At 40.3% G+C, this 20,025-nt stretch overlaps 1 protein-coding gene across 1 annotated transcript; it reads left to right on the plus strand.

Annotated features, from left to right (window-relative positions):
• Positions 1-3,982: 3,982 nt before the first annotated feature.
• atosa (atos homolog A) lies at positions 3,983-19,579 on the plus strand. The gene is made up of 12 exons (XM_028473807.1): positions 3,983-3,989; positions 4,406-4,590; positions 4,846-5,042; positions 6,750-6,875; positions 7,107-8,952; positions 9,906-10,031; positions 11,752-11,840; positions 13,060-13,156; positions 13,340-13,498; positions 13,654-13,722; positions 16,337-16,536; positions 18,476-19,579. The coding sequence occupies exons 1-12, from the start codon at positions 3,983-3,985 to the stop codon at positions 18,627-18,629; spliced, it is 3,255 nt and encodes a 1,084-aa protein (XP_028329608.1). The 3' UTR covers positions 18,630-19,579.
• Positions 19,580-20,025: the final 446 nt, after the last annotated feature.

Here is a 20,025-nt window from a genome sequence, read left to right on the forward strand (position 1 = left end):
ATCATACAAACTTTTATTACTTACTTTGTAGCAGGGTTGGGGTTGTAATTGTGTAATTGGCATTTCATTTTAATTAAACAAAATTATATTTGTAATTGTAAATGAAAAAATATCTTGCTGTCGTAATTCTAATTGAATTGTAATTGAGTTCAGATATTAATATATACAAAAATATTAATACCAATATTTTCCTTGATAAGGAAGCCTGACAATGTAACCTAGAGATGAGAAACAAATTAGACAATAGATCATATTGTTTATTGTATTTTACTGCTGTTTTAAGACGTTGGTCAAACTGACCTGTTAGCATAAGAGATGCTAACAGAAAGCTAGCACAAGAGGAAGGTCACGTTTTTTGGGCTTATTTATTAAATTCTCATTAATTGTGATTAATTGAATTTTAAATATAGTAATTGAGAATGTAATTATAATTGACTTACAGAGGAAAAATACTAATTGTAATTGAAAAAAATGCAGGTCACCGTAATCACAATTGAGTTGTAATTGAACATGGATAATTAAATGGGTGCTGCGGGGCATGAGATTTATTTTGTGCTAGATTTTGTGCTGTACGTCAGAAAATGGAGTGGTACTTCCTGGTGGGGATTGCAAAGAGATTTTAATGATAGTTATCACCTTAACCATAACCATAATCTTGTAATAAGATGCATTTGCACGAAATAAATTCCAATCGAAGCACATTAAGTTAAGTAGAATGTGGTGACACGCACAGAAAGGGAAATTTATGTTTTTGTGACACTTTCACATTTCCCTGTGGGTCGTGACCTTAAACAATATTCTACAATTAAATAAAAGTAATAATAATATGAGTTGGAAGACCCTAAAAAATAATCTCAATAAATGCAACAAACAAAAAAAATATATTTTTAAAGTGCAAAATATACCACTAGTTGAACAATTGAACCTAAGCGTATTCTACAATTGAATAGAATAATTTCAAAAATAAATTAAAAGACCCTGAAAAACAACTTGAATAAATCCAATTAAAACAAAATTACTTAGATTTTAGATATAATTGATATACCGATATAATCCAATAGTCATTTGTTTTTTAACAATATCGCATAATATCACATATCAGTATTGATCGGGACACCCGTATTAAACACAAATTGAAATGTTTTGAGCATTCCTTTGTAATGCCAGTAGCTACTAAGGTAGTTCTATAGTGCGTGGATGGAGATCTGTGGAGTTTATACACAGGCTTTAAACAAATATCAATGACACTAGATATACACACAGGAATCCCAATAACGTGCTCAGGAAAATAACTTGCATAAAAAGTGATCATTTAAAGAAGTGTCACTAATCAACAATAAATTGAAAGTTTAAAAAAAATGAATTTACTTGTAGTTACGTGCAGATGTCAGACATCATGAGATTGTAATAAGTGTCTTTATTTTTGTCAGAGGGTGAAAAGGAACGTGACTTAAACCTGACTATTGCTGCTTTGTCTGTGCTGAAATCTCCATCTCATTGTCTTGTTTTGCATCTCGACCACATGTGAGTGTAGGCCTCACAGGAATGTTGTTTTCAGGCACGATTCCACAATGAATGACAGCTCTCATCCAAGCAGTGGCTGACTGGGCCCCTTTAGCAAAAGATTCTATCACTTGTTCCTTGTTCTGTGCTGCTTGTGCAGTTACGTGTGTGCACGCGTTTGACGTTGTGTTTTTTCTTCTTAATTCCTCCTCATGTCTATGTATCGGTGTGTTGCAGTGCTTTCCTTTGAAATTCATTTTTTTACCTGTGTGTGTCTGTGTTTAAGGGGACAAAGAGAAGCACAATGCGTCTCGGTGGATGTCTTTCTCTCCTCTTAATCACTCTTACTGCCTTGCCTTCAGCTGTTTGTGCTTCCTTTGTCTTCGGCCTCCATCCACGAATGTCACCTTTAGCCCAAATCCTGACGGCCCTCGGGCCTGACGTTTTCCTTGAACAATTGGGAGTATTGAAGTATAGCTACAAATCAGCCTGTCAAAGCCAAATGCATACAGTTCTTCACTGAAGTCAACAATCATGTAGAGATGATGGATTGTGACCTTGAATTCTCACCTTTGTCATTTATTACACGCTCACCCCTGCCCCTTTGCTCTTTTTCTTGCCCCCCCCCCCTCTCGCTCCCTCTCTTGCGCGTTGCCTTAAGCCTTTCCTTATCTAACCTATAAAAAAGCTTACAGCTGGCCAACAGACCCCCTTCCCCAGTCCCTCCCTCCTCAAGTGTTGTGTTGGACTGCGTCTCTCTCCACGTGCAGCAGCAGAAGCTCAAAGGCGTGTAGGAGGAGTTCCCTGAGAGGAATGCTCGTGACTGGCTGGCTTCTCTGCGATCCATGCAGCAGCAGCTCGTAGCTCACACTTCTGCAGAGGCAGCTGAATAGTCCTGCTCTCACTGGAGTACAGGGCATGTGTTTGTATGTCTACTGATTTTACTTAAGGGGAAATAAAGGAATTGTGTTATTCATCCAAATACAAGCAGGTTCAGGTTTCCGATATCTAGAAATGTCGAGGTTCTAATCTGGTGGCTTCATTGAACTGTGACTGGTGAGAGCTGTGATTTTCTGTGGAATTTTCTTCACGTGTTGTATAGGAGCGTCAGGGAAAGTGAGCAGAAACTATAAATAAAGGAACTTAATGGTATGTTAACAGCAGGGTTTTGACTAGAGAATAAAGAGACAAGCCTGAGCAACAACATGGGACTGCCCTCACCCCATTTCTTTGAAAAACCTGCTATAAAGTGTGTCATTGTGTATAATTATTCCCAGTCAGAGTCTTTGTGCTTCATCTTTGTGTTGGTGAAAGGTTGAATCAGCCCTAATGGTTCCTGCAAGCCCCACCCACACCACCATGGTAAAACTGGTGGAGCATGGAATGGTGCAGCGCACACTCCCTATAGTTTACTTCTTTGTCTTACAGACCTTTGTGACGTAAAGCGTTGTACCTTTAAGTTTGAGTAATCAAATGACAAATGAGACTTTAGCCGTACCTGTCCTTATCCTAAACCCAACCTTAAGAACTGATTATTCTATAGGCAAGTACAATGATAAACAAGTCAGAAAGTGCAGGCTTGTGCTGTTACATGCATTTTTTTGCCTCGGCATGTGTGTGATGACCTGCTGGCAAAGGGGATCAGATGAATATTAAACAAGAGCACTGAGATGGGGAAAACCCTCCACCAAGTGCCAAATATCTTCTATGCCATGGCAGTTATCTGGATCAGTGATCCTGATCATAGCACCATGATCTTTCACACTTTAAAGCAGGGTTCCTGCGGATCCTTAAAAAGTCTTAAAAGGCATTACAGGGATCCTCCACTGTTTTTACAAATGTGGCCTAAAACCTTTGAAATGTCCTTATGAGAAGGTCTATACCTAAAAAATGTTTTGCACCATATTTGTTTTGTTAACTTTTTAAAATGGGACTACTCTACCGTTTTAGAGCCTGTGCGCCGCCATGTTGAAATGAGGTCATTGATGATGTGAATCGCCCCTTTCAGACCATTGAGTTCTATGAAGCATTCAGGATCATTTAGCAACTTTTTCAGTCCTGTTCTCGCATTGACTCGCCATCATTGGCGCACGTGATGTAAACAGAAACACGCTGACAATGCTTCTTCTTCTACTGTTTTATCGTGTTTGGCACAGCATCCCGCAAAAATATGAAGCGCCACTGTATACAGGAAGTACACTGCTGCTAGCACAGTAACGGACAAACGCACCATTTTGTAATGGTAACGCCGTTATTTCTTTATAAAAATATTTCGTTACAGTAGTAGTTACTGTCAAAAGTGACGTTACCGCCCAACACTGCCTGTGAAGCCAGTCCTAAATTTAATTTAAAATGGCATTAAAAAGTCTTAAAATGTCTTGAATTAAATTTGACTGAAGCTGTAGGAACCCTGCAAATGCTTGTAAGAAAGGTATATCCCCATTAATAACAATACAGTATAGGTCCAAATGAATGGGCAATGGAATGTGCAAACTGGATCTGATCCAGATAAAGCTCAGTGAATTAATTGAGGAAGCAGCCCAACATAACCAAGTCAATTTAAAAAAAAATAGGTAAATTATGACCCAAGACATGAATTTCTGAGATTTAGCCAATAGATATAGGGATTATTTTGATTCTTCCAACTGGTCCAGAATCAGTATATTGATCCACATCCCCTCCCAAATTTAATAGAATCTTCCATAGCCTAACGTCTATCTTTGGTTTAAATTTTGTCAAAATCCATTTAGTACTTTATCTGTAATCCATGCTAACAGACAAGAAAAATAAACAAACACCTCCTTGGCAGAGGTGACAAATGAATAATTTACTGAAAACTGGCACTTGGTGTTTTTTTTAATTCTAAACTTATGTGAAATCTCTTTCTTTTTTTTGCCTGAAGATGCAACGGAGGAGTTTTTCGAGTATGACGCCGAGGAGTTCCTGGTGTTTCTGACCCTGCTAATCACAGAGGGAAGGACTCCAGAATACTCTGTGAAGGGCAGGACTGAGGGGCTGCACTGTCCGCCAGCCCAGTCGGCCATGCCTCCTCTTCACAAGCACGAATGCTGCGACAAACTGCCTCAGGTAACACTCCTGTACATGTCTCATTCTGTGAAAAGAAAGCTTTTATAGTGAATCTTATGAGCACCAAATAAGATCCAAGAGAAATATAGGGTGGTGTTATTATAGAGCATCAACCTGTTGCGTATATTGTTTTAATGCATCAACATGTTATTTTAAGTATCAGTTGAGACTTATTTGTCAATATTTAGAGGTGAACACCTGCTCAACCCTGATCCTCCTGTGTCTGTGTGCGTGTCTGTGTGTGTCTGTATACAGTGCCAGCAGGCAAGGCGTACCCGTTCTGAGGTGATTCTCCTCTGGAGGAACAGCATCCCCATCATGATCGAGGTCATGCTTCTGCCTGACTGTTGCTATGGTGACGAGTGCCCCCCGAGTGACCCCATCAGTGACCCGGTCATCAAACAAGATGCTCTGCTACTGGAAAGATGGACCCTACAGCCTGTTCCCAGACAGTGAGTTCACACACACACACACACAATGGTGTGAAATTATTTTTTACGTTTACGAGACAAAGGAAAATTAATGATTTGGAATGTTATTGTATTTAGCGCAGAAAAAAAGCCTTGTCTCGCTCATTAAAATGAAATGTCTTTATTTCCTCAAGTGCAGAACAATTAGCAGGGGAATTGTTTCACCCTTTTTTCACTTCAAAATATTGTCACCACATACACAAGGCAAATCTAGGTTTATAAGCTGAGTCAGCAGAGATTTTGTGTTGTTAAAATATTCTGTTTAGGACACGTACATGGCAGCACATGTGGACTGAACTTTGGCCTGTCCACTTTGTGTGATAGCTGTAACAGCATGTGGTTTAACCTCACAGAGTGGTAACAACTCCACTGTTTGCAAATGTCGTCAAAGTGTCAGATTGGTGACTTGTAACTCTTGGGTTCAAAGTACTTTTTTCTTACTTTGCACAACCCTCCTTAGAGCTGCTATCCGTAGTTTCTGAGAGAACTTCTCGATGTCCCGCCCCCAACAGCTCTCCTTCTCTCCTGTCTCTGCCAATCTACCAGAAGCTATGCCTCTACGTTTGTGCACGTGCATTGCGAAACATAACAAAGTCGCATATCTCCAAAACACACATTCCCTCCACCTTTGAAAAGCAGCTCCGAGATAAACTCTGTGGCGGTCACAAAGACGTTTATCCACAAGTTTTGTACTCGGACTTTTCTTTTCTTTTTTAGTAGAAGCTTTATATGTTGGCAATCGAGGAATGGGTAACTGGAGTTTTTCAGCGCTCCTCCATGATGCTATACTGCTCAGAGTGATACCTGTTTGAGACTCGTTTCCATCCACAGTTTACGCAGCACGCGCATTCACTTTGATTGACAGTCCTCGCTCCAGGAAGTCAAAGCCTATTGGTTGGATGCACTCGGCGATCATTTCCATTTGTATAGGGGTCTATAGGATGAAGGAGGGACTTATATACATTAATGTATTTGAATGACCACCGGCAGTAGACAATAGTAAAAGACTAGTTAGGTATTTTTTCACATTTCAAAAGAATGATACTTAAACATACATTTCTCAGAACTCTGGATATCAGCTTTAAGCAGGACTATCACTAACTGCAGTTCTTTCAATTCATCTTTGCTTTGTATTAAAAAACCCACATCTGCTTAATAAGAACTTCTGAATCAAGTTTACAATAGACTTCCTTTTCTTGAGTGATTGCAAGACCAGATTTAGCTTCTGTTACTTGTTGCTCCAAAATTCAAAAATATTGCATTAGAATATTGACTAGTTTGACTCATCCAATGCTTGTGACATTAAGTAGAAATTGAGTTAAAGTCAAGGTTATTTGGTGTGCTCAATGAGAGGCTTGTCTAATGCCAAATCTTATAATAGTTCATCCAGCTGACAGATAGGAGACTTATTCATTACAATATAGTCTTTCAAAAATTAGGTTATCAGCAACATCTGCTAAAAGTGTTAGGATATAATATTGAATTGGAGTGTATTCATTAAACACATGCTCGAAGCATTCAGGTAACTGGTTTAGCACTGGAGGGAGGTTTGATTGTGGCCTACTTTCCTTCTACATGTTTGAATAGGAAACACTGTGAGATTGAAAAGATACACACATCACTTCGTTTTCTCATTGACCTGACATACTGGCACACTTCCATGATTTTCATAAGCCGTGTTTTTTTTAGAAGCGGTGATCGTTTCATTGAGGAGAAGACCCTGTTGTTGGCCGTCCGCTCCTACGTCTTCTTTTCCCAGCTCAGTGCTTGGCTCAGCGCCTCCCATGGGATCGTGCCCAGAAACATCCTGTACAGGTCAGACATAGCATAGCACACACTCAAGAATTCGACACTGGGGTCTTGAATACTTTTCAGCCAGGCAGTGAGATACTGCCTGGCTGAAAAGTATGCAAGACTCCAGTGTTGAATTAATGAAGTATGGAGTAATGAAGTAATGAAGCCAAAGGGATGTTTGTTTTAAATTCATGTAAAAATGTGAGGAGTTGATAAGGTTCTGTTTTTTTAAATCTGTTCTTCATCCAATAGAATCAGCGCTGCCGACGAGGACGTGGTGTGGCACTTCACCCAGCCACCCTTGGAGCACGTGTTTCCTGTTCCTAATGTCTCCCACAGTGTTGCTCTTCAAGTTCGAGTACAGTCCCTCCCCAGGCAGCCCACCTACCCCACCCTGGCCTGCAGCATCCACACAGGCCTTCCTCCACTTTACAGCAAGACCCACAGCCTCAGTCCAAACCTCAACAGCCAAGTCGGATTACCTGCCTTCAGGAAGAGTCAGGATCCCAGTAAAGACAGTCTTCTTCACAACGCTACCATATATGGCAAGAGCTCCAACTCCATGTCTGGCCTCCTCCTTAACGGCTTACCCATTCCAAACCTCCCCATCAATAACATACCAATTAACAGCCTACCGCACACGGCTGTGCCACATCCTCACAGCAAGAAGAGCCAGGAATCTTTTGAGAACCACACTTATCAAAATGGAGAGCTTCCACACATCAGCCTTCCCCAGCGTCAGGGCTCTCCACTCTTCCATCGGCCTTCCAAGTCCCCCACTCCGCCACGCTCACACTCTCCCTCCCCACTGCCCACAAGGAAAGCAAAAAAGTGGCTGTACTCAGCCCTCAACGGCTCATCGGACCCCACACAGGTTGAAGACTATTGCTCTGGTTCCAGCAGTCATGAAAGGTCAAAGGCTTCCATCCCTGAACCTCTTCGAACTTTTAAAAATTTCTCTTTGGCCGAACCCCCTCGTTGCTCCTCCCCACGTCCCAACGCACCTGAAACAAACCCTCTGATTGGCTCCCTGCTGCAGGAACGACAAGAGGTTATCGCCCGCATTGCACAAAGGCTCAACTTCTGCGATCCCACAGCACCGCCTCTCCCTCCTGGCCTTTTTGCCTCTGATAACCCTCCTAAAGCCATGTGGGGCAGTAACCATGACGATGTAACTGCCAGCAAGACCAAAGAGCCTGAAGCCCCTCTATATGCGTCCGTAGGACGTGTGTGGCCTGGTCCTTTCAACACACCTTTGACTAATCCTTCTATTGGCAAACGAGAAAACTCCTCCCCAAAACCTGCTGCCTGTAGAAAATTAAAGATGAGTGACTGGAGGGATAGAGATAGTGAGGAGGAGAGGAACAGAGAGAAGGAGAGAGACACAGAGAAAGAGGATGACAGCTCCCTCATTGCCCAGGCAGTGCAAGACATCACCAGACTGATTCAGGAGAGACTGTCTGTCCCCACTCTGTCCCCCAGACACAGCAGAAGTGGCAGCCCTCTGCACCACATGCACACAACCACAGTCACACACACAGTTTGCACATACTCACACACCCCACAGGAGTCGCACACTGCCTCAAATGGTTACACCAATGGCCACATACCCAGCCACGAACTTCATAAGGATGGCACGCACAATGCCACCTCACACATGCCTGTTTGCACAGACAAGCCCCGAGTCGACCCGGACACGCAAGGCCAGGCGCCCCGGGCCCAAAATGGTGCTCAGTTTACACTTGAAGAACCTTCGTTAAGAGGCCAGTCCCAAGCCCAGGCTGGTCAGCGTTTACATACCCCCCCACAGGAACGCAGATTCAGGTCATACAGCATTCATGAAACGGCTTCCTTCTCCCCTTTGGTCGAGAACAGCCCAAGGCATGCCCAGGTTTTAAGTAGGACTCAGGAAAATAGCAGGGCCACCAAATGTAACAGAAGCCCGGACTATAACAAGCCACTGTGTGGGCCCCAGATGCAGACGCACAACTGTGCACTCACCCAGACCCCTGCCCTCCAGGATGAGAATCGGGCACCTTCACAGACGAGAGGCTCCAGTTCATCCAGTACAGAAGGGACTCCATCTCCCACTGTGCTTGTAAGAATATCCTTCTTTCACTCATTACATCTTGTCTTAGTGTTTAACAGTTATTAATTATTAACCCATGATAAAAAGGGAAAAGAAATCTAAATAACTTTAAGGTGGGGAAAAACTCTGATTTCTGGCTAAGACTCCTTCCTTTCTCCAGTTCACTCAGTTTTGACTGAAATAGGTTAAATGAGCTGTCGCCTTTACTTTTATTAGTCACTTTAAACCACCCCCTATCATGAAAAAATGTTCAAAAAAATTTTGGGTCAAAACAAGTTACCTTTTTTGGAAAAAAAAACCAACATGAAATTGGATTATTCATCAAATCTCATAAAATAATATAACATTTGTAATCACATATTTTAGAACAGTAATAAAGCTCTTTATTAAAACTATTTTTACTAATATGTTTTTATGCTCAAGGTTAAACAAGGCCATTCTAGCATTTTTTTAACATCTGATGCTTATTGAAATTAAAAGTGCTCACATGTTTACTGAACACTAAAGTTGAGAAACAGAAGAGCAATGTAATTCCTTAATTTATCAACGGAATGAAAAACTACAGGTATGAACCCCAGTACACTGATGCCCATCTGCCAATGTATCTGCCTTTTCCAACAGTCATTAAACGTAGCACTAAATGTCACATTCAGAGGGTTCTGGGTCAAATAGTGCAGCTCATGTTTATTCTGCCTATTGAGGTTTATTAACTAATGGTGTCATAATAACATGGGTAAACCTCTGTCTAGAATCTATATGAAATATCTTTATGGTCAACAATGATGTGTACATTGCGAGCCACATCATAGTTATCAGTTGATCTCTTGATGATGATTGAGTAAGTACTAAAGTATTTAAAGACACATTTGTCTTGTTAGGGACTTGATGGGATAATTACAGATAATTATATTTTAACCGAGGCCGGTCTTATTCTTATTTTGTCCCCTATTTCCTATTCCCAGCGAGCCCACGGCCCCTCCCCTCTGCGTCCCTGCAACAGCTGGAAAAAACAGAACCGCCACTCGTTAGACGCCACAGCGACCAAGGCCTTCCACCCCTGCACCGGCCTGCCTCTGCTCTCCAGCCCTGTAAGAACCCCCCCCTCACACACACACACACATTTATAAACATGCACAGTGTGAAGACACCGTCACGCTCATCCTCTCATTTAAAGATTCATCAGGATGATACTTTAGTCACATGCAGGATTAGTGGCACAGTTAAACCCCCTGTGACTTATTCATGGTCACTCATTGTTGTTGTCTGTGCACTTGTTTGTCATAACGCCATCATGTTCACTGCCCTTTATTGCAAACACTCTGAATCATCCTTTAGAACGAGGAAGTACCAAACTGCTGTGGCTGTCATTCACTGACTTTGAAAAATCCCTAAACTGCTGCTTTGTTGTTCCATCCAGGCCAATTTCACACTGACTCACAGAGCACATGACACATACTGTATGTGTCTACTACTTGTGTTCTCATCCTTTTGACACACACGTAAAAAACAAGTGCACACCTGTGAATATCCATCTATCCTTTAGAACCTTTACTACATCAAACCTTCCCTTAAGAATTGTTATAAATGAATTATTTGAAATAAATATTTATAAGGGAATCATCAGAAAAGATTATTCCTTTGAAACGACCTATTAGCGTCTACTTTGGTCTGTTGTTGGACAGCATGTGCTATTTGTTTATTTATTTATTTGGTCATTGGATCCCCATTAGTTTCCACCGTGGTGGTTGCTAATCTTCCTGGGGTCCATTAAAAAAAAAAAAAAAGAAATCAAGATTCTAGACCAGGGTTCACCAACGTTTCTGAAGGTGTGAGCTACTTCATAGGTACTGAATAGTCTGAAAAACACTTTTTAAATACTAAATGTTCACGGTTTCACATTAGAGATTAAGATAGTTACACTTTATTTGTCCTAATTTATGCAGGTTCATTATCATTACATTTCATAGAAAATGATCCTTCCTTTTATACTTGCTACTAACAAACAACTTTTAACTAATCGTATAACGGAACATTTGTAAAATTGTCATATTTTATGAAAATCCACATCGCATTTTTATAAAATGTATCTCATCATATTATACTGTAACATAACACAACCCATACACCAAATCTGTAACATTTCTACATTTCTCATAATGTTTCAGTGAAAATAAACATTTAAAGATGGGCATTTAAGATTAAAACATTATCATGTGCAGCAGTATTTAACTATACTAAATACTATTTACATCTGTCAGATGTATTTATCTTTGTGAGTTTGAATCCTGGAAAGTAAATCAGATTTTAGATGGAGCTCATTGGTGACCAGAGCTCCTGAGGGCCCCTCACCTAGTCCAGGTGGGCTACCTGGTGCCCATGTTGGTGACCCTTGTTCTAGTAAATGTAAGAACATCCATCCATCCATTTTCATACCTGCTTTGTCCTATTTCACGTTCATGTAAGAATAAAAAAAATTAAAGACAGTTCAAAATATTCAGAAATATTACATAAAATGGTACATCAACAAATACATTAAAAAAAAACATGATTTACACATTAAGATTGGTTAAAATAAAAAAATTATGATTATAAACCTATATGTATTGTTGAAATTTCTTTCAGGCCCCAAGGTAATTAGTGAGAAACTCTAAAAAAAAAAAAAAAAAGACAGATATTTGTAAATCGTTGGTATTAGGATGATTGGTGACAAAGTTGGAGTTTGAAGCAAGTCGAGTATTGTATGATTGGCTATAGCTTTGATGTGTGTGTGTGTGTGTGTGTGTGTGTGTGTGTGTGCGTGTTCTGCAGGTTCCTCAGAGGAAAAATCAAACGGGTTTCTTTGACCTGGACACCTCTCTGACTGGCTGTAAGGGTTTGCCTTGGGCCTCTGGGAAAAGGTAAGCATGTTTTTCTCACTGAGGATGTCTTTGTAGTAACAGCTGGTCTGAGGTGAAGGAGGAACACAGTTTTTCTTCAGTTTTCTTCCCACATCATCTGTTAATCATCTTACCATCTGAATCTATCCATTCGTACTCATCATCATTATTGTAAGGCCACTTGTTTAACATACTTATTCACATTTCCCATAACCAGGGGAACACTTTTTTAAATAACTTTTCAGCTATATGAAAACACGTCCTGTATATATAAGACGATAATTGCTTGTGTTAACCACATCCTACAGCTCAGCTCAAGCAGGGACTGAAAGAAGCTCTCACGAGCTTTAATAACGGGTCAGAGCTGCTCAGCTGACTTCCTCTCTCACGCTGCCACCTGCTGAAGCTCCGTTGTACTGTGACTGCAGCCTAAATTACACACATTGAGCTCAAAATGGCAAACGGCTTCAGCTCTGAAGTGGGTGTAAATACACAGCATTCAGAGCTCAGCCACACGCAGCAGATGTGGGTGGAAGCTCAGAGCTGCTTTCTCTAAAGCCTCACGTTGTTGTTGTTTCTGCCATCTCTTGTCAAATTGACTCCAAACGGTGGTAAACCTCCAGCTAATGGTTTCTTGTCTTTTAATGGTAAAAAGTCTTTAGGAATAATTCAACTTGTGTTTCCAATATGCTGCCACTGCACATAAACAGCAGCAATAGGGGAGAGTGTGGTAAGATGAGCCATTTTTCATATTTAGGATCACTTCATCAATGCAATCATAGTTTTGTTGCTAAATATTATATCTGCATTTATTTCAGGATGTTGTGCACCCCCCCCCCCATCTAACCACAATTCACTTTCAAGAGTGAAAAAATGCTTTTTTGGAAATAAATATTCAACCACTTTACCCATGTGGTTCTTACCTTCACAAACTCCATTTAATAATGCCTTCCTCCTTAATATGTGGTCAGATGATCAATGTTTTTTACCGTTTCTGAGCAACAAGGCTCAATTTACCCTTTGGCTCAACTTACCCCACTCTCCCCTACCATGGACAACCTCAACCAAGCACTATCATTATTCCGGATGAGTGACTGTGGTTTGATAACATGAAAATAATGGCAAATTAGAGTATTATTCCAACCTGGGTGTATCCTTTTTGTCTTATGAGCAGATTTAAGGTATTCTTGCATCACTTTTCTTAGACAACAACTTCATCAGGTGTGTTTTTGACCCTCAGGGTGTTTCCAAAAGGAGAGGGGTACACTGATGAGTCACAGCAGCTGTTCAGTGCCAGCGCTCCACCTGCCAATCTCAGCCTGCTAGGAAACTTTGAGGTACACACACATACAAACAAACACACACACCCTGAGGAGCCTCATACTAGCTGCCTATGCTTGTGTTTCCTTTCACTAAAACAGAGAGCCAAGTTAGAAAGATGGAGGCTAAAGGGAGAATAAATAATGTTAGCTGTCGGCGAAACATTCAAAAAACATGGTTTGAAATGTAATTTTGTTCAGGAGTGTGTCCTGAACCATCGCCTGGAGCCCCTGGGAATGGTGGAGGGCTTCACTGCAGAAGTGGGAGCTAGCGGATCATTCTGCCCGAGTCACCTCACCTTACCAGTGGATGTTTCTTTCTACAGCGTCTCTGATGACAACGCTCCCTCACCATATATGGTCAGTGTGCGTCATCTCATCGATAAACATCATAAGATGTTATTATGCTGTTTAGACTCCACCTAAAACCTAAACTACCTGCTTGAATAATATTGGTCTGTCTGTCTTTCAAATGTACGCCCAGGTATGTTTTAATTGTGTTGGGTTTCTCACAGGGCGTGATAAATCTGGAGTCTCTGGGGAAAAGGGGCTACCGTGTACCTCCATCAGGAACCATTCAAGTGGTGAGTTTGAGTTTGTATTTGGGTAAATATTCCTTTTATCATCTCTAACTCTAATTATAAACTGACCAATTCATCTACAAATAACCCTTTTTTAATTCACTTGCAGTGTTTGGGCAAATGTACCAAAAAAACCCCAGGAAAATACATAATAATGAGATTTTTTTTTTTTTTTTTTTACTTTGAATGACTATTAATATGAATAGATTTTTGGGAATGAGAAATTTGATAATCAATCAAAAGACAGGAAAAATAAATGGATGATCCTCAGTTGTTCCTATTAGTTTGTTTTTATTTTGTTCTGTTTTTTATTTTTTACTGTAAAGTGTCAAGACTAAACTAAAGAAGATTTAATTGTACTTTTATTGTATTTTTATACTTTGCAAAGTCAGGCTATTGGCTGTAAGCGAGGCTGGATTTTGGCCAGCGGGGCACATGGTCAACACATCTGCTCTAAATGTTTGCAATGATCAAACATCTGCATGATGGCCACACATGGCTGAGAACAAAGAGGAGGTTGGAGAGAGCAACAGAACACATCAGGGACACCCAGTGGTGGTCAAAGGTATTTTAGGATGACTGCAGGGATGTGTGAAGGCTGCTTAGCAACAGGTTCTAAATTGAATATGGCAGGTATTTCAGAAAGGAGGTTCAACATCCATAAACTCTGAGTTAACATACTGTGAGTATTCGGTTCCATTACAGCTGGTATGAAGTGGGTCAATCAACTGTAAACTCTGGGTTCCTTACATACACGAGCGCGATAAAAAGCCATCATCAATGGAGCAAAGATATCACTAGCGACCAGGTTTGGGGTCAATGATATTTTTCAGTTACAATTACGTTTTCACTTATCCATGTTCAATTACAATCATGATTACACTGACTAACATTGTTTCCCAATTACCGTTAAATTACAATTATATTTTTATCCTCAGCAAGTCAATTACATTTACGTTCTCAATTACAAAAGTTGTAGAAAATTAATTAATCACAATCACAAAATTAATCACAATTACTGAGCCTGAAATAAATAACCTAGTACAAGTTAACCCTCCTCTTGTGTTGACTTACCTGGTCCTAAATCAGCTGTAAAATACACTAAAGACAAATATCTATTATCTTATTTATTGTTTACCTTGTTAGGATTCCTAATCAATGAAAATATAGGTTTTAATATTTTTGGTGTGGACATCTGAGCCTTTTGTGTGTCAGTATATCCCTGGATTATTTTTATTTTTTTTAAATGGTAGAATGTAGGAAAGCGTAATTGTTAACTGAATATGTGTAGAAGTGTAACATGGTTCCCCAGTTTTGCATTAAATTATAAATGACAATTTTTATCGAACTTTTTTTTTTTTTATCACTTCATTGCTCCAGTGTCTACGGGGCCAGAGGCTGCAGTGAGAGGGCTGATCACTTCTTCTCATGCCGTACATTTACAGCACTTATCATAGACCAGGGTCACCACGGTCATGAAATTCCTGGAAAGGTTTCTAGTCTTGAAAAGTCATAAAATATTTGAATTCTTTTGGAATTATGTTAAACCCCAAAGATATTAAGCGTTATCTCAAAGTGAAAGTGCTGCATACAGGCAGCATTATTGAGCAGGAATCATAAGATCGCCAATTCACTCTCCGCCTCATTTATAAAACTGCGCGTAGGTAAGATCACTTCAGCTGGCGTACGCTAAAAACTAGGAAATGCATACGCAAAAAAAAAAAAACGTCTTAGTGCTTCAGAACTAAGTCATGGAAATTTGGTCAAATAATTTGGAAAAGTTTTGAAAAATCATTGTGAAAAAAGTGTGGGAACCCTGACAGACAGCTCCAATTGTACTTACGGTTTAAATGATCAACTTACGGAGTTACTAAAGTGAAGTACGAGTTCACTCAAAATATACTTAGACTTTAAAAGGCTTATTAAAGGAGTATGCCACGTTTATTTTGTACGAGTAAGTTGAGGAAGTGTACTGTGCAGCCCTCCCGCTGCAGCCTCAGCTCTACAGACAGTTACGACCACTTGACGTTGCGTCATTTACATTGATTGTAATTGTAATCTAGTTGCCAGAGTCGCTGAAGTCACGTTTGGTGTGAACACACCCTTAGAGGAAAAGGTAACACCATCGCAGCTGCCAATGAGTTGGTTAAAAACGTTCTGTTCATTTAGGGTCAATCAGATAGGAGAAAGGAGCTTTTGGCAGCAGCTAAAATTGAAACATAGAAACATAAATTACAACGGTAATGCATATTTAGGTCATTATCTCACCACATTTAGGTTTTAATTTGACTTTCTAAATTGTTGTATCGTATTGGAGGGTATAAATGTGTACTCTCCCTTTACATTTCTCACAGGGTTGTATCCAGGGAACTTTAGAAAAGGCAGCAGTAGGCATTTTAATGCAGAACAACTTTTCTGATTGCTCTGCATAAAGAGACTTTCCCTAAATGCTCTGCATCCCCAATGTTGTAAAAAAAAAAAAAAAAAAAAAAAGAAGTGTTATAATGTCTTTGCAGTAATTTCATTATACTGTGGCAATAGACACTGTTTATTGTGTTAGTTATAGAAAATTAAAACCTGCCTAAAGCTTGCTGTTGTTCCTTTTTTGTCCCCTCAGACCTTATTCAACCCTAATAAGACGGTGGTGAAGATGTTTGTTGTGATGTACGACCTACGAGCCATGCCAGCAGGACACCAGACCTTCCTTCGTCAGAGGACCTTCTCTGTTCCTGTCCGCCGTGATCTAAACAATCAAACCAGCAGGAAGCCCTTCACTCTGGGCCAGGGGCGCACCCTGCGCTACCTCGTTCATCTGAGGTACTAACAGCTGCTCTGAAATAATGCCACAAGGTATAATGAAGCATACTGATATCACAGGCTATTATTAGTAATGCATCACGAGAGGGAGTCTGCATTGTATCACGCGGTGGGGTGGGGTGGGGTGGCGTTGTTTTTCTCTTCACATTCTGACATGCTGGCCCAGTCCCAAACCACCTCGACACACAACCCCTTCACTCCAGCTTACCTTTTGAAATGCTACGGCTGCACAATCAAATCAAACATCAGCATGGAGTTATTGCTAGTTTGAGATTTGCTAGTTTTTTTTTTGTCCTTCTAAACTTTTTGTGACTTTCTCTCAGTGTGACAAAGTTGTGAGGAACACACTGGACACATGCAGAACTATCATCATTTTTGTAGGCTGCTTCCTCCGCCATTTTGCCGTCTCATTTCCTGCAAAAGTTGTCGTAAATGTGCATCAATGCACACTCGCTATCAGGGCTGAACGATTTTGGAAAACAATTTAATTTTCCATTTTTTTCCCTCAATATTTCGATTGCGATTTAATATGCGATTATTTTTCCAAGGGTCTCTTGTCATGTATTTTTCAATGAACAGAAGCAATAAATCAATCTGTTTCATAATAAACAATTTCAGATTTATTTCAATTAAACTAACTAAAGCACAGATTACAACAATAAAGCAAACAAATCTGTGGCTTTACCTCGTCAACATATCTAACTTACTTCACGTTTCATGAAACATGTAAACACATGGGCTGCACTTCTTAAACACTCTCTGAACTTAACAAGATAGGACAAGAAAAAAGAAATAAAAAAATTGCAGCCTTTGCAATTAGAAAATCCCATTTTATGTCTCACACACACACACACACACACACACACACACACTGGAGATAGAGTGATAACAGATGAGATAAATCGCATGTGAGAAGCTTATTCAAGGTGAATTAATTTTGCAGTCTGGATGCGGAGTGATGGTTATCAGTCCTCTCAGAGCGGCAGGCGGCCTAGATCACAGCCCCCTCTGTGTGTGATTGTGGATGGGATGAGCCGACGGCAGCAGCCGCAGCTCGGAGACAGTAACTACAGAGTGATACGTGTATTCATGTCAGAGCCTCTAAAACACCAGATATCCAATAACACAAGATAAAGACCATACACTTGTCACTATGTCTATATTGAGAAAAAAGTTCGTTTTGAAAACAGGGTGGAGAGAGGCTTTAATAGCTGAACGGTCCACTCGCCCTCCACACAACATGGTTTGGGACGGCCCATAATAAGGCGGAGCCTCCGTGAGAATGCACAGATGGAGGGCGAGTGTGTCGGTAGCAGTCCCCCAGACCTCCTCCACTACCCGCTCCTCATTCCACCTATTATTATTATTATTATTATTATTATTATTATTATTATTGCACATTCAGATTCAGAAAACTTTATTTATCCCCTAGGGACAATACAGCTTCTGTTACATCCTGACCAAGAAACATGAAAGACAATAACATGTCACATGGGGGACAGGTACGGGGAGTACTGGGGAGCAGCCACAGCAGAGCAGCTCTCCGTGAGAAGAAGAGGTTAAACAAAAAGGCAAAAACCAAACTTGGCCCTTGTAGAGAGGGGCGGAGTTTAGGATCATGGAAAAAACTTTTCAGCAAACATCGCAACGAAAACCAACAAACACAACACTCGATTCAATACAGCAGCACGTTAGCACAGGAAATGGGTCAAAACCTAAAGTCTCATTTTTGTTTATTTTATTTTTCTTACATTCTATTTAAAACTGAAAATCTCATACAGAGTTTATACTCATATATTTTTTAGTTTAATAAATATGTTAATAATTATTAAATATATGGTAGCGATCCTGTTAATTCAGTATTGTGTATTGCATCATGAGCTCAGTGTATGGTCTGAGCGCTTCTGATGTTTTCCATCCCTCACGTGTCCTCCACCAGGTTCCAGAGCTCAAAGTCTGGGAAGGTCTACCTCCACAGGGACATCCGACTGCTGTTTTCCAGGAAGTCCATGGAGGTGGATAGTGGTGCTGCCTACGAGCTCCAGTCTTTCACAGAGTCTCCCATTGATCCGCCATTCTCTCCTCGCTGCTGAGGCTCCTCCCCTCTTCTTCCCTCCAGGACACTAGTGAAGCTTGGGTCAGACTCTCCCTCTGTTTACCCATGTGGCCAGTAATGGAAAAGAGGTTTACAGACTGCTGGAAACATTTCTCTCATGGCTCGTGTGTGGAAACTAGACGTATCGGCCCCTGATGAAGGATGCAGGTCCAAGTGCCTGGGAGACTAATGCCTAACGCTGTGTTAGGAACACAACGTGGAACAAACAGGTTTAGGATTTAGGTCGTGTGTTTCCCATATTGTTCTGATCCAAGGTGTGCTCGCCACATTTGATAAGTAATAATTTTCCTGCCGTCACATGTTTTCCTCCAGCGTCTGGCAGGAGGAGAATAGACCAGTGATCGCCCACCAAACCACTTAGACACTGAAGATTCATTTTCTTTTTCTTTCACAAATTGGTTTGTTGATTGGGGTAATAAAAATGTTAATGTTAATTCCACTTTAATATGAAACTTTCAATGGTTTGATTTCAAATTCTTGTTTGAGCAGTAGATTTTGTCTAAAGTTCAAACACAGGAAGATATTACGCAGGAGGAACCAGGCCGAGGACTGCAAAGCAACACACGGACCACAGAGAAGTCAAGATTGATCCACACAGCAAAACATCAGAAGCCCACTGTGCATTATTTTTATTTTTTTCCTCATTCCAACTGGAAAAAGCAAAAGATATTCTAATACATTTGTACTGTTACAGAACCACTTTATTGGAAGTGTTGCAATAGAAAGAGTAACCTTAGTTTAGAGTTTACACTTTCATTCTTTCTTTACTTACCATCAGTTTATTTAAGAATTAAATTAATATTTCAGTTCCTACTAGTGACGTCTGTCATGCTAAGATGATGTAGTGCAAACTGTATATCATAGTATGTATTTTTGACATTATTATTCAGATCTGATGAAAAAAATATATCTATATCTTCTAAAGCATTATGGGTCCTGCCTCTGTTTGTTTTGTGGTTTCAATTTTGTGTTTCCTTTGTTTGAAATACAAACCTTTGTAGTACGTGTAGATCATTGGCAGTAAATTCACCACTTGATGCTTCAAAAAAAGTCTTTAAATTGTTTTAGCACAAGTCAAACATCAGTTACAGTATTACTTATGTACTGGTACATATGCACTATAATTGATAATAATACAAATAATAACGCATTGTAATTTAGAAAGAGACACTCTCACACTTTCATAGACACTCAAAGTGCACTACGTTGCATTTTTCTTTGACTCCACACACAGTGGTGGTAAGCTACTATTGTAGCCACAGCTATCCTGGGGCAGACTGACAGAAGCGAGCACCACCAACACACACACACACCAAATTCATACGAATTAAAGGGATTCAAGCTCCGTCAACAACAAGCTGTTCAGTACTCAT

This window comes from Gouania willdenowi, chromosome 3, assembly GCF_900634775.1.
Source record: "Gouania willdenowi chromosome 3, fGouWil2.1, whole genome shotgun sequence".
Lineage (NCBI taxonomy): Eukaryota > Metazoa > Chordata > Actinopteri > Blenniiformes > Gobiesocidae > Gouania > Gouania willdenowi.

Excerpts from the sequence above, each read along its gene's own strand:
- atosa (XM_028473807.1), top strand. Across the intron at positions 6,876-7,106 it reads CCCAGAAACATCCTGTACAG|AATCAGCGCTGCCGACGAGG; the intron begins GTCAGACATAGC and ends TTCATCCAATAG. Across the intron at positions 10,032-11,751 it reads TGCCTCTGCTCTCCAGCCCT|GTTCCTCAGAGGAAAAATCA; the intron begins GTAAGAACCCCC and ends CGTGTTCTGCAG.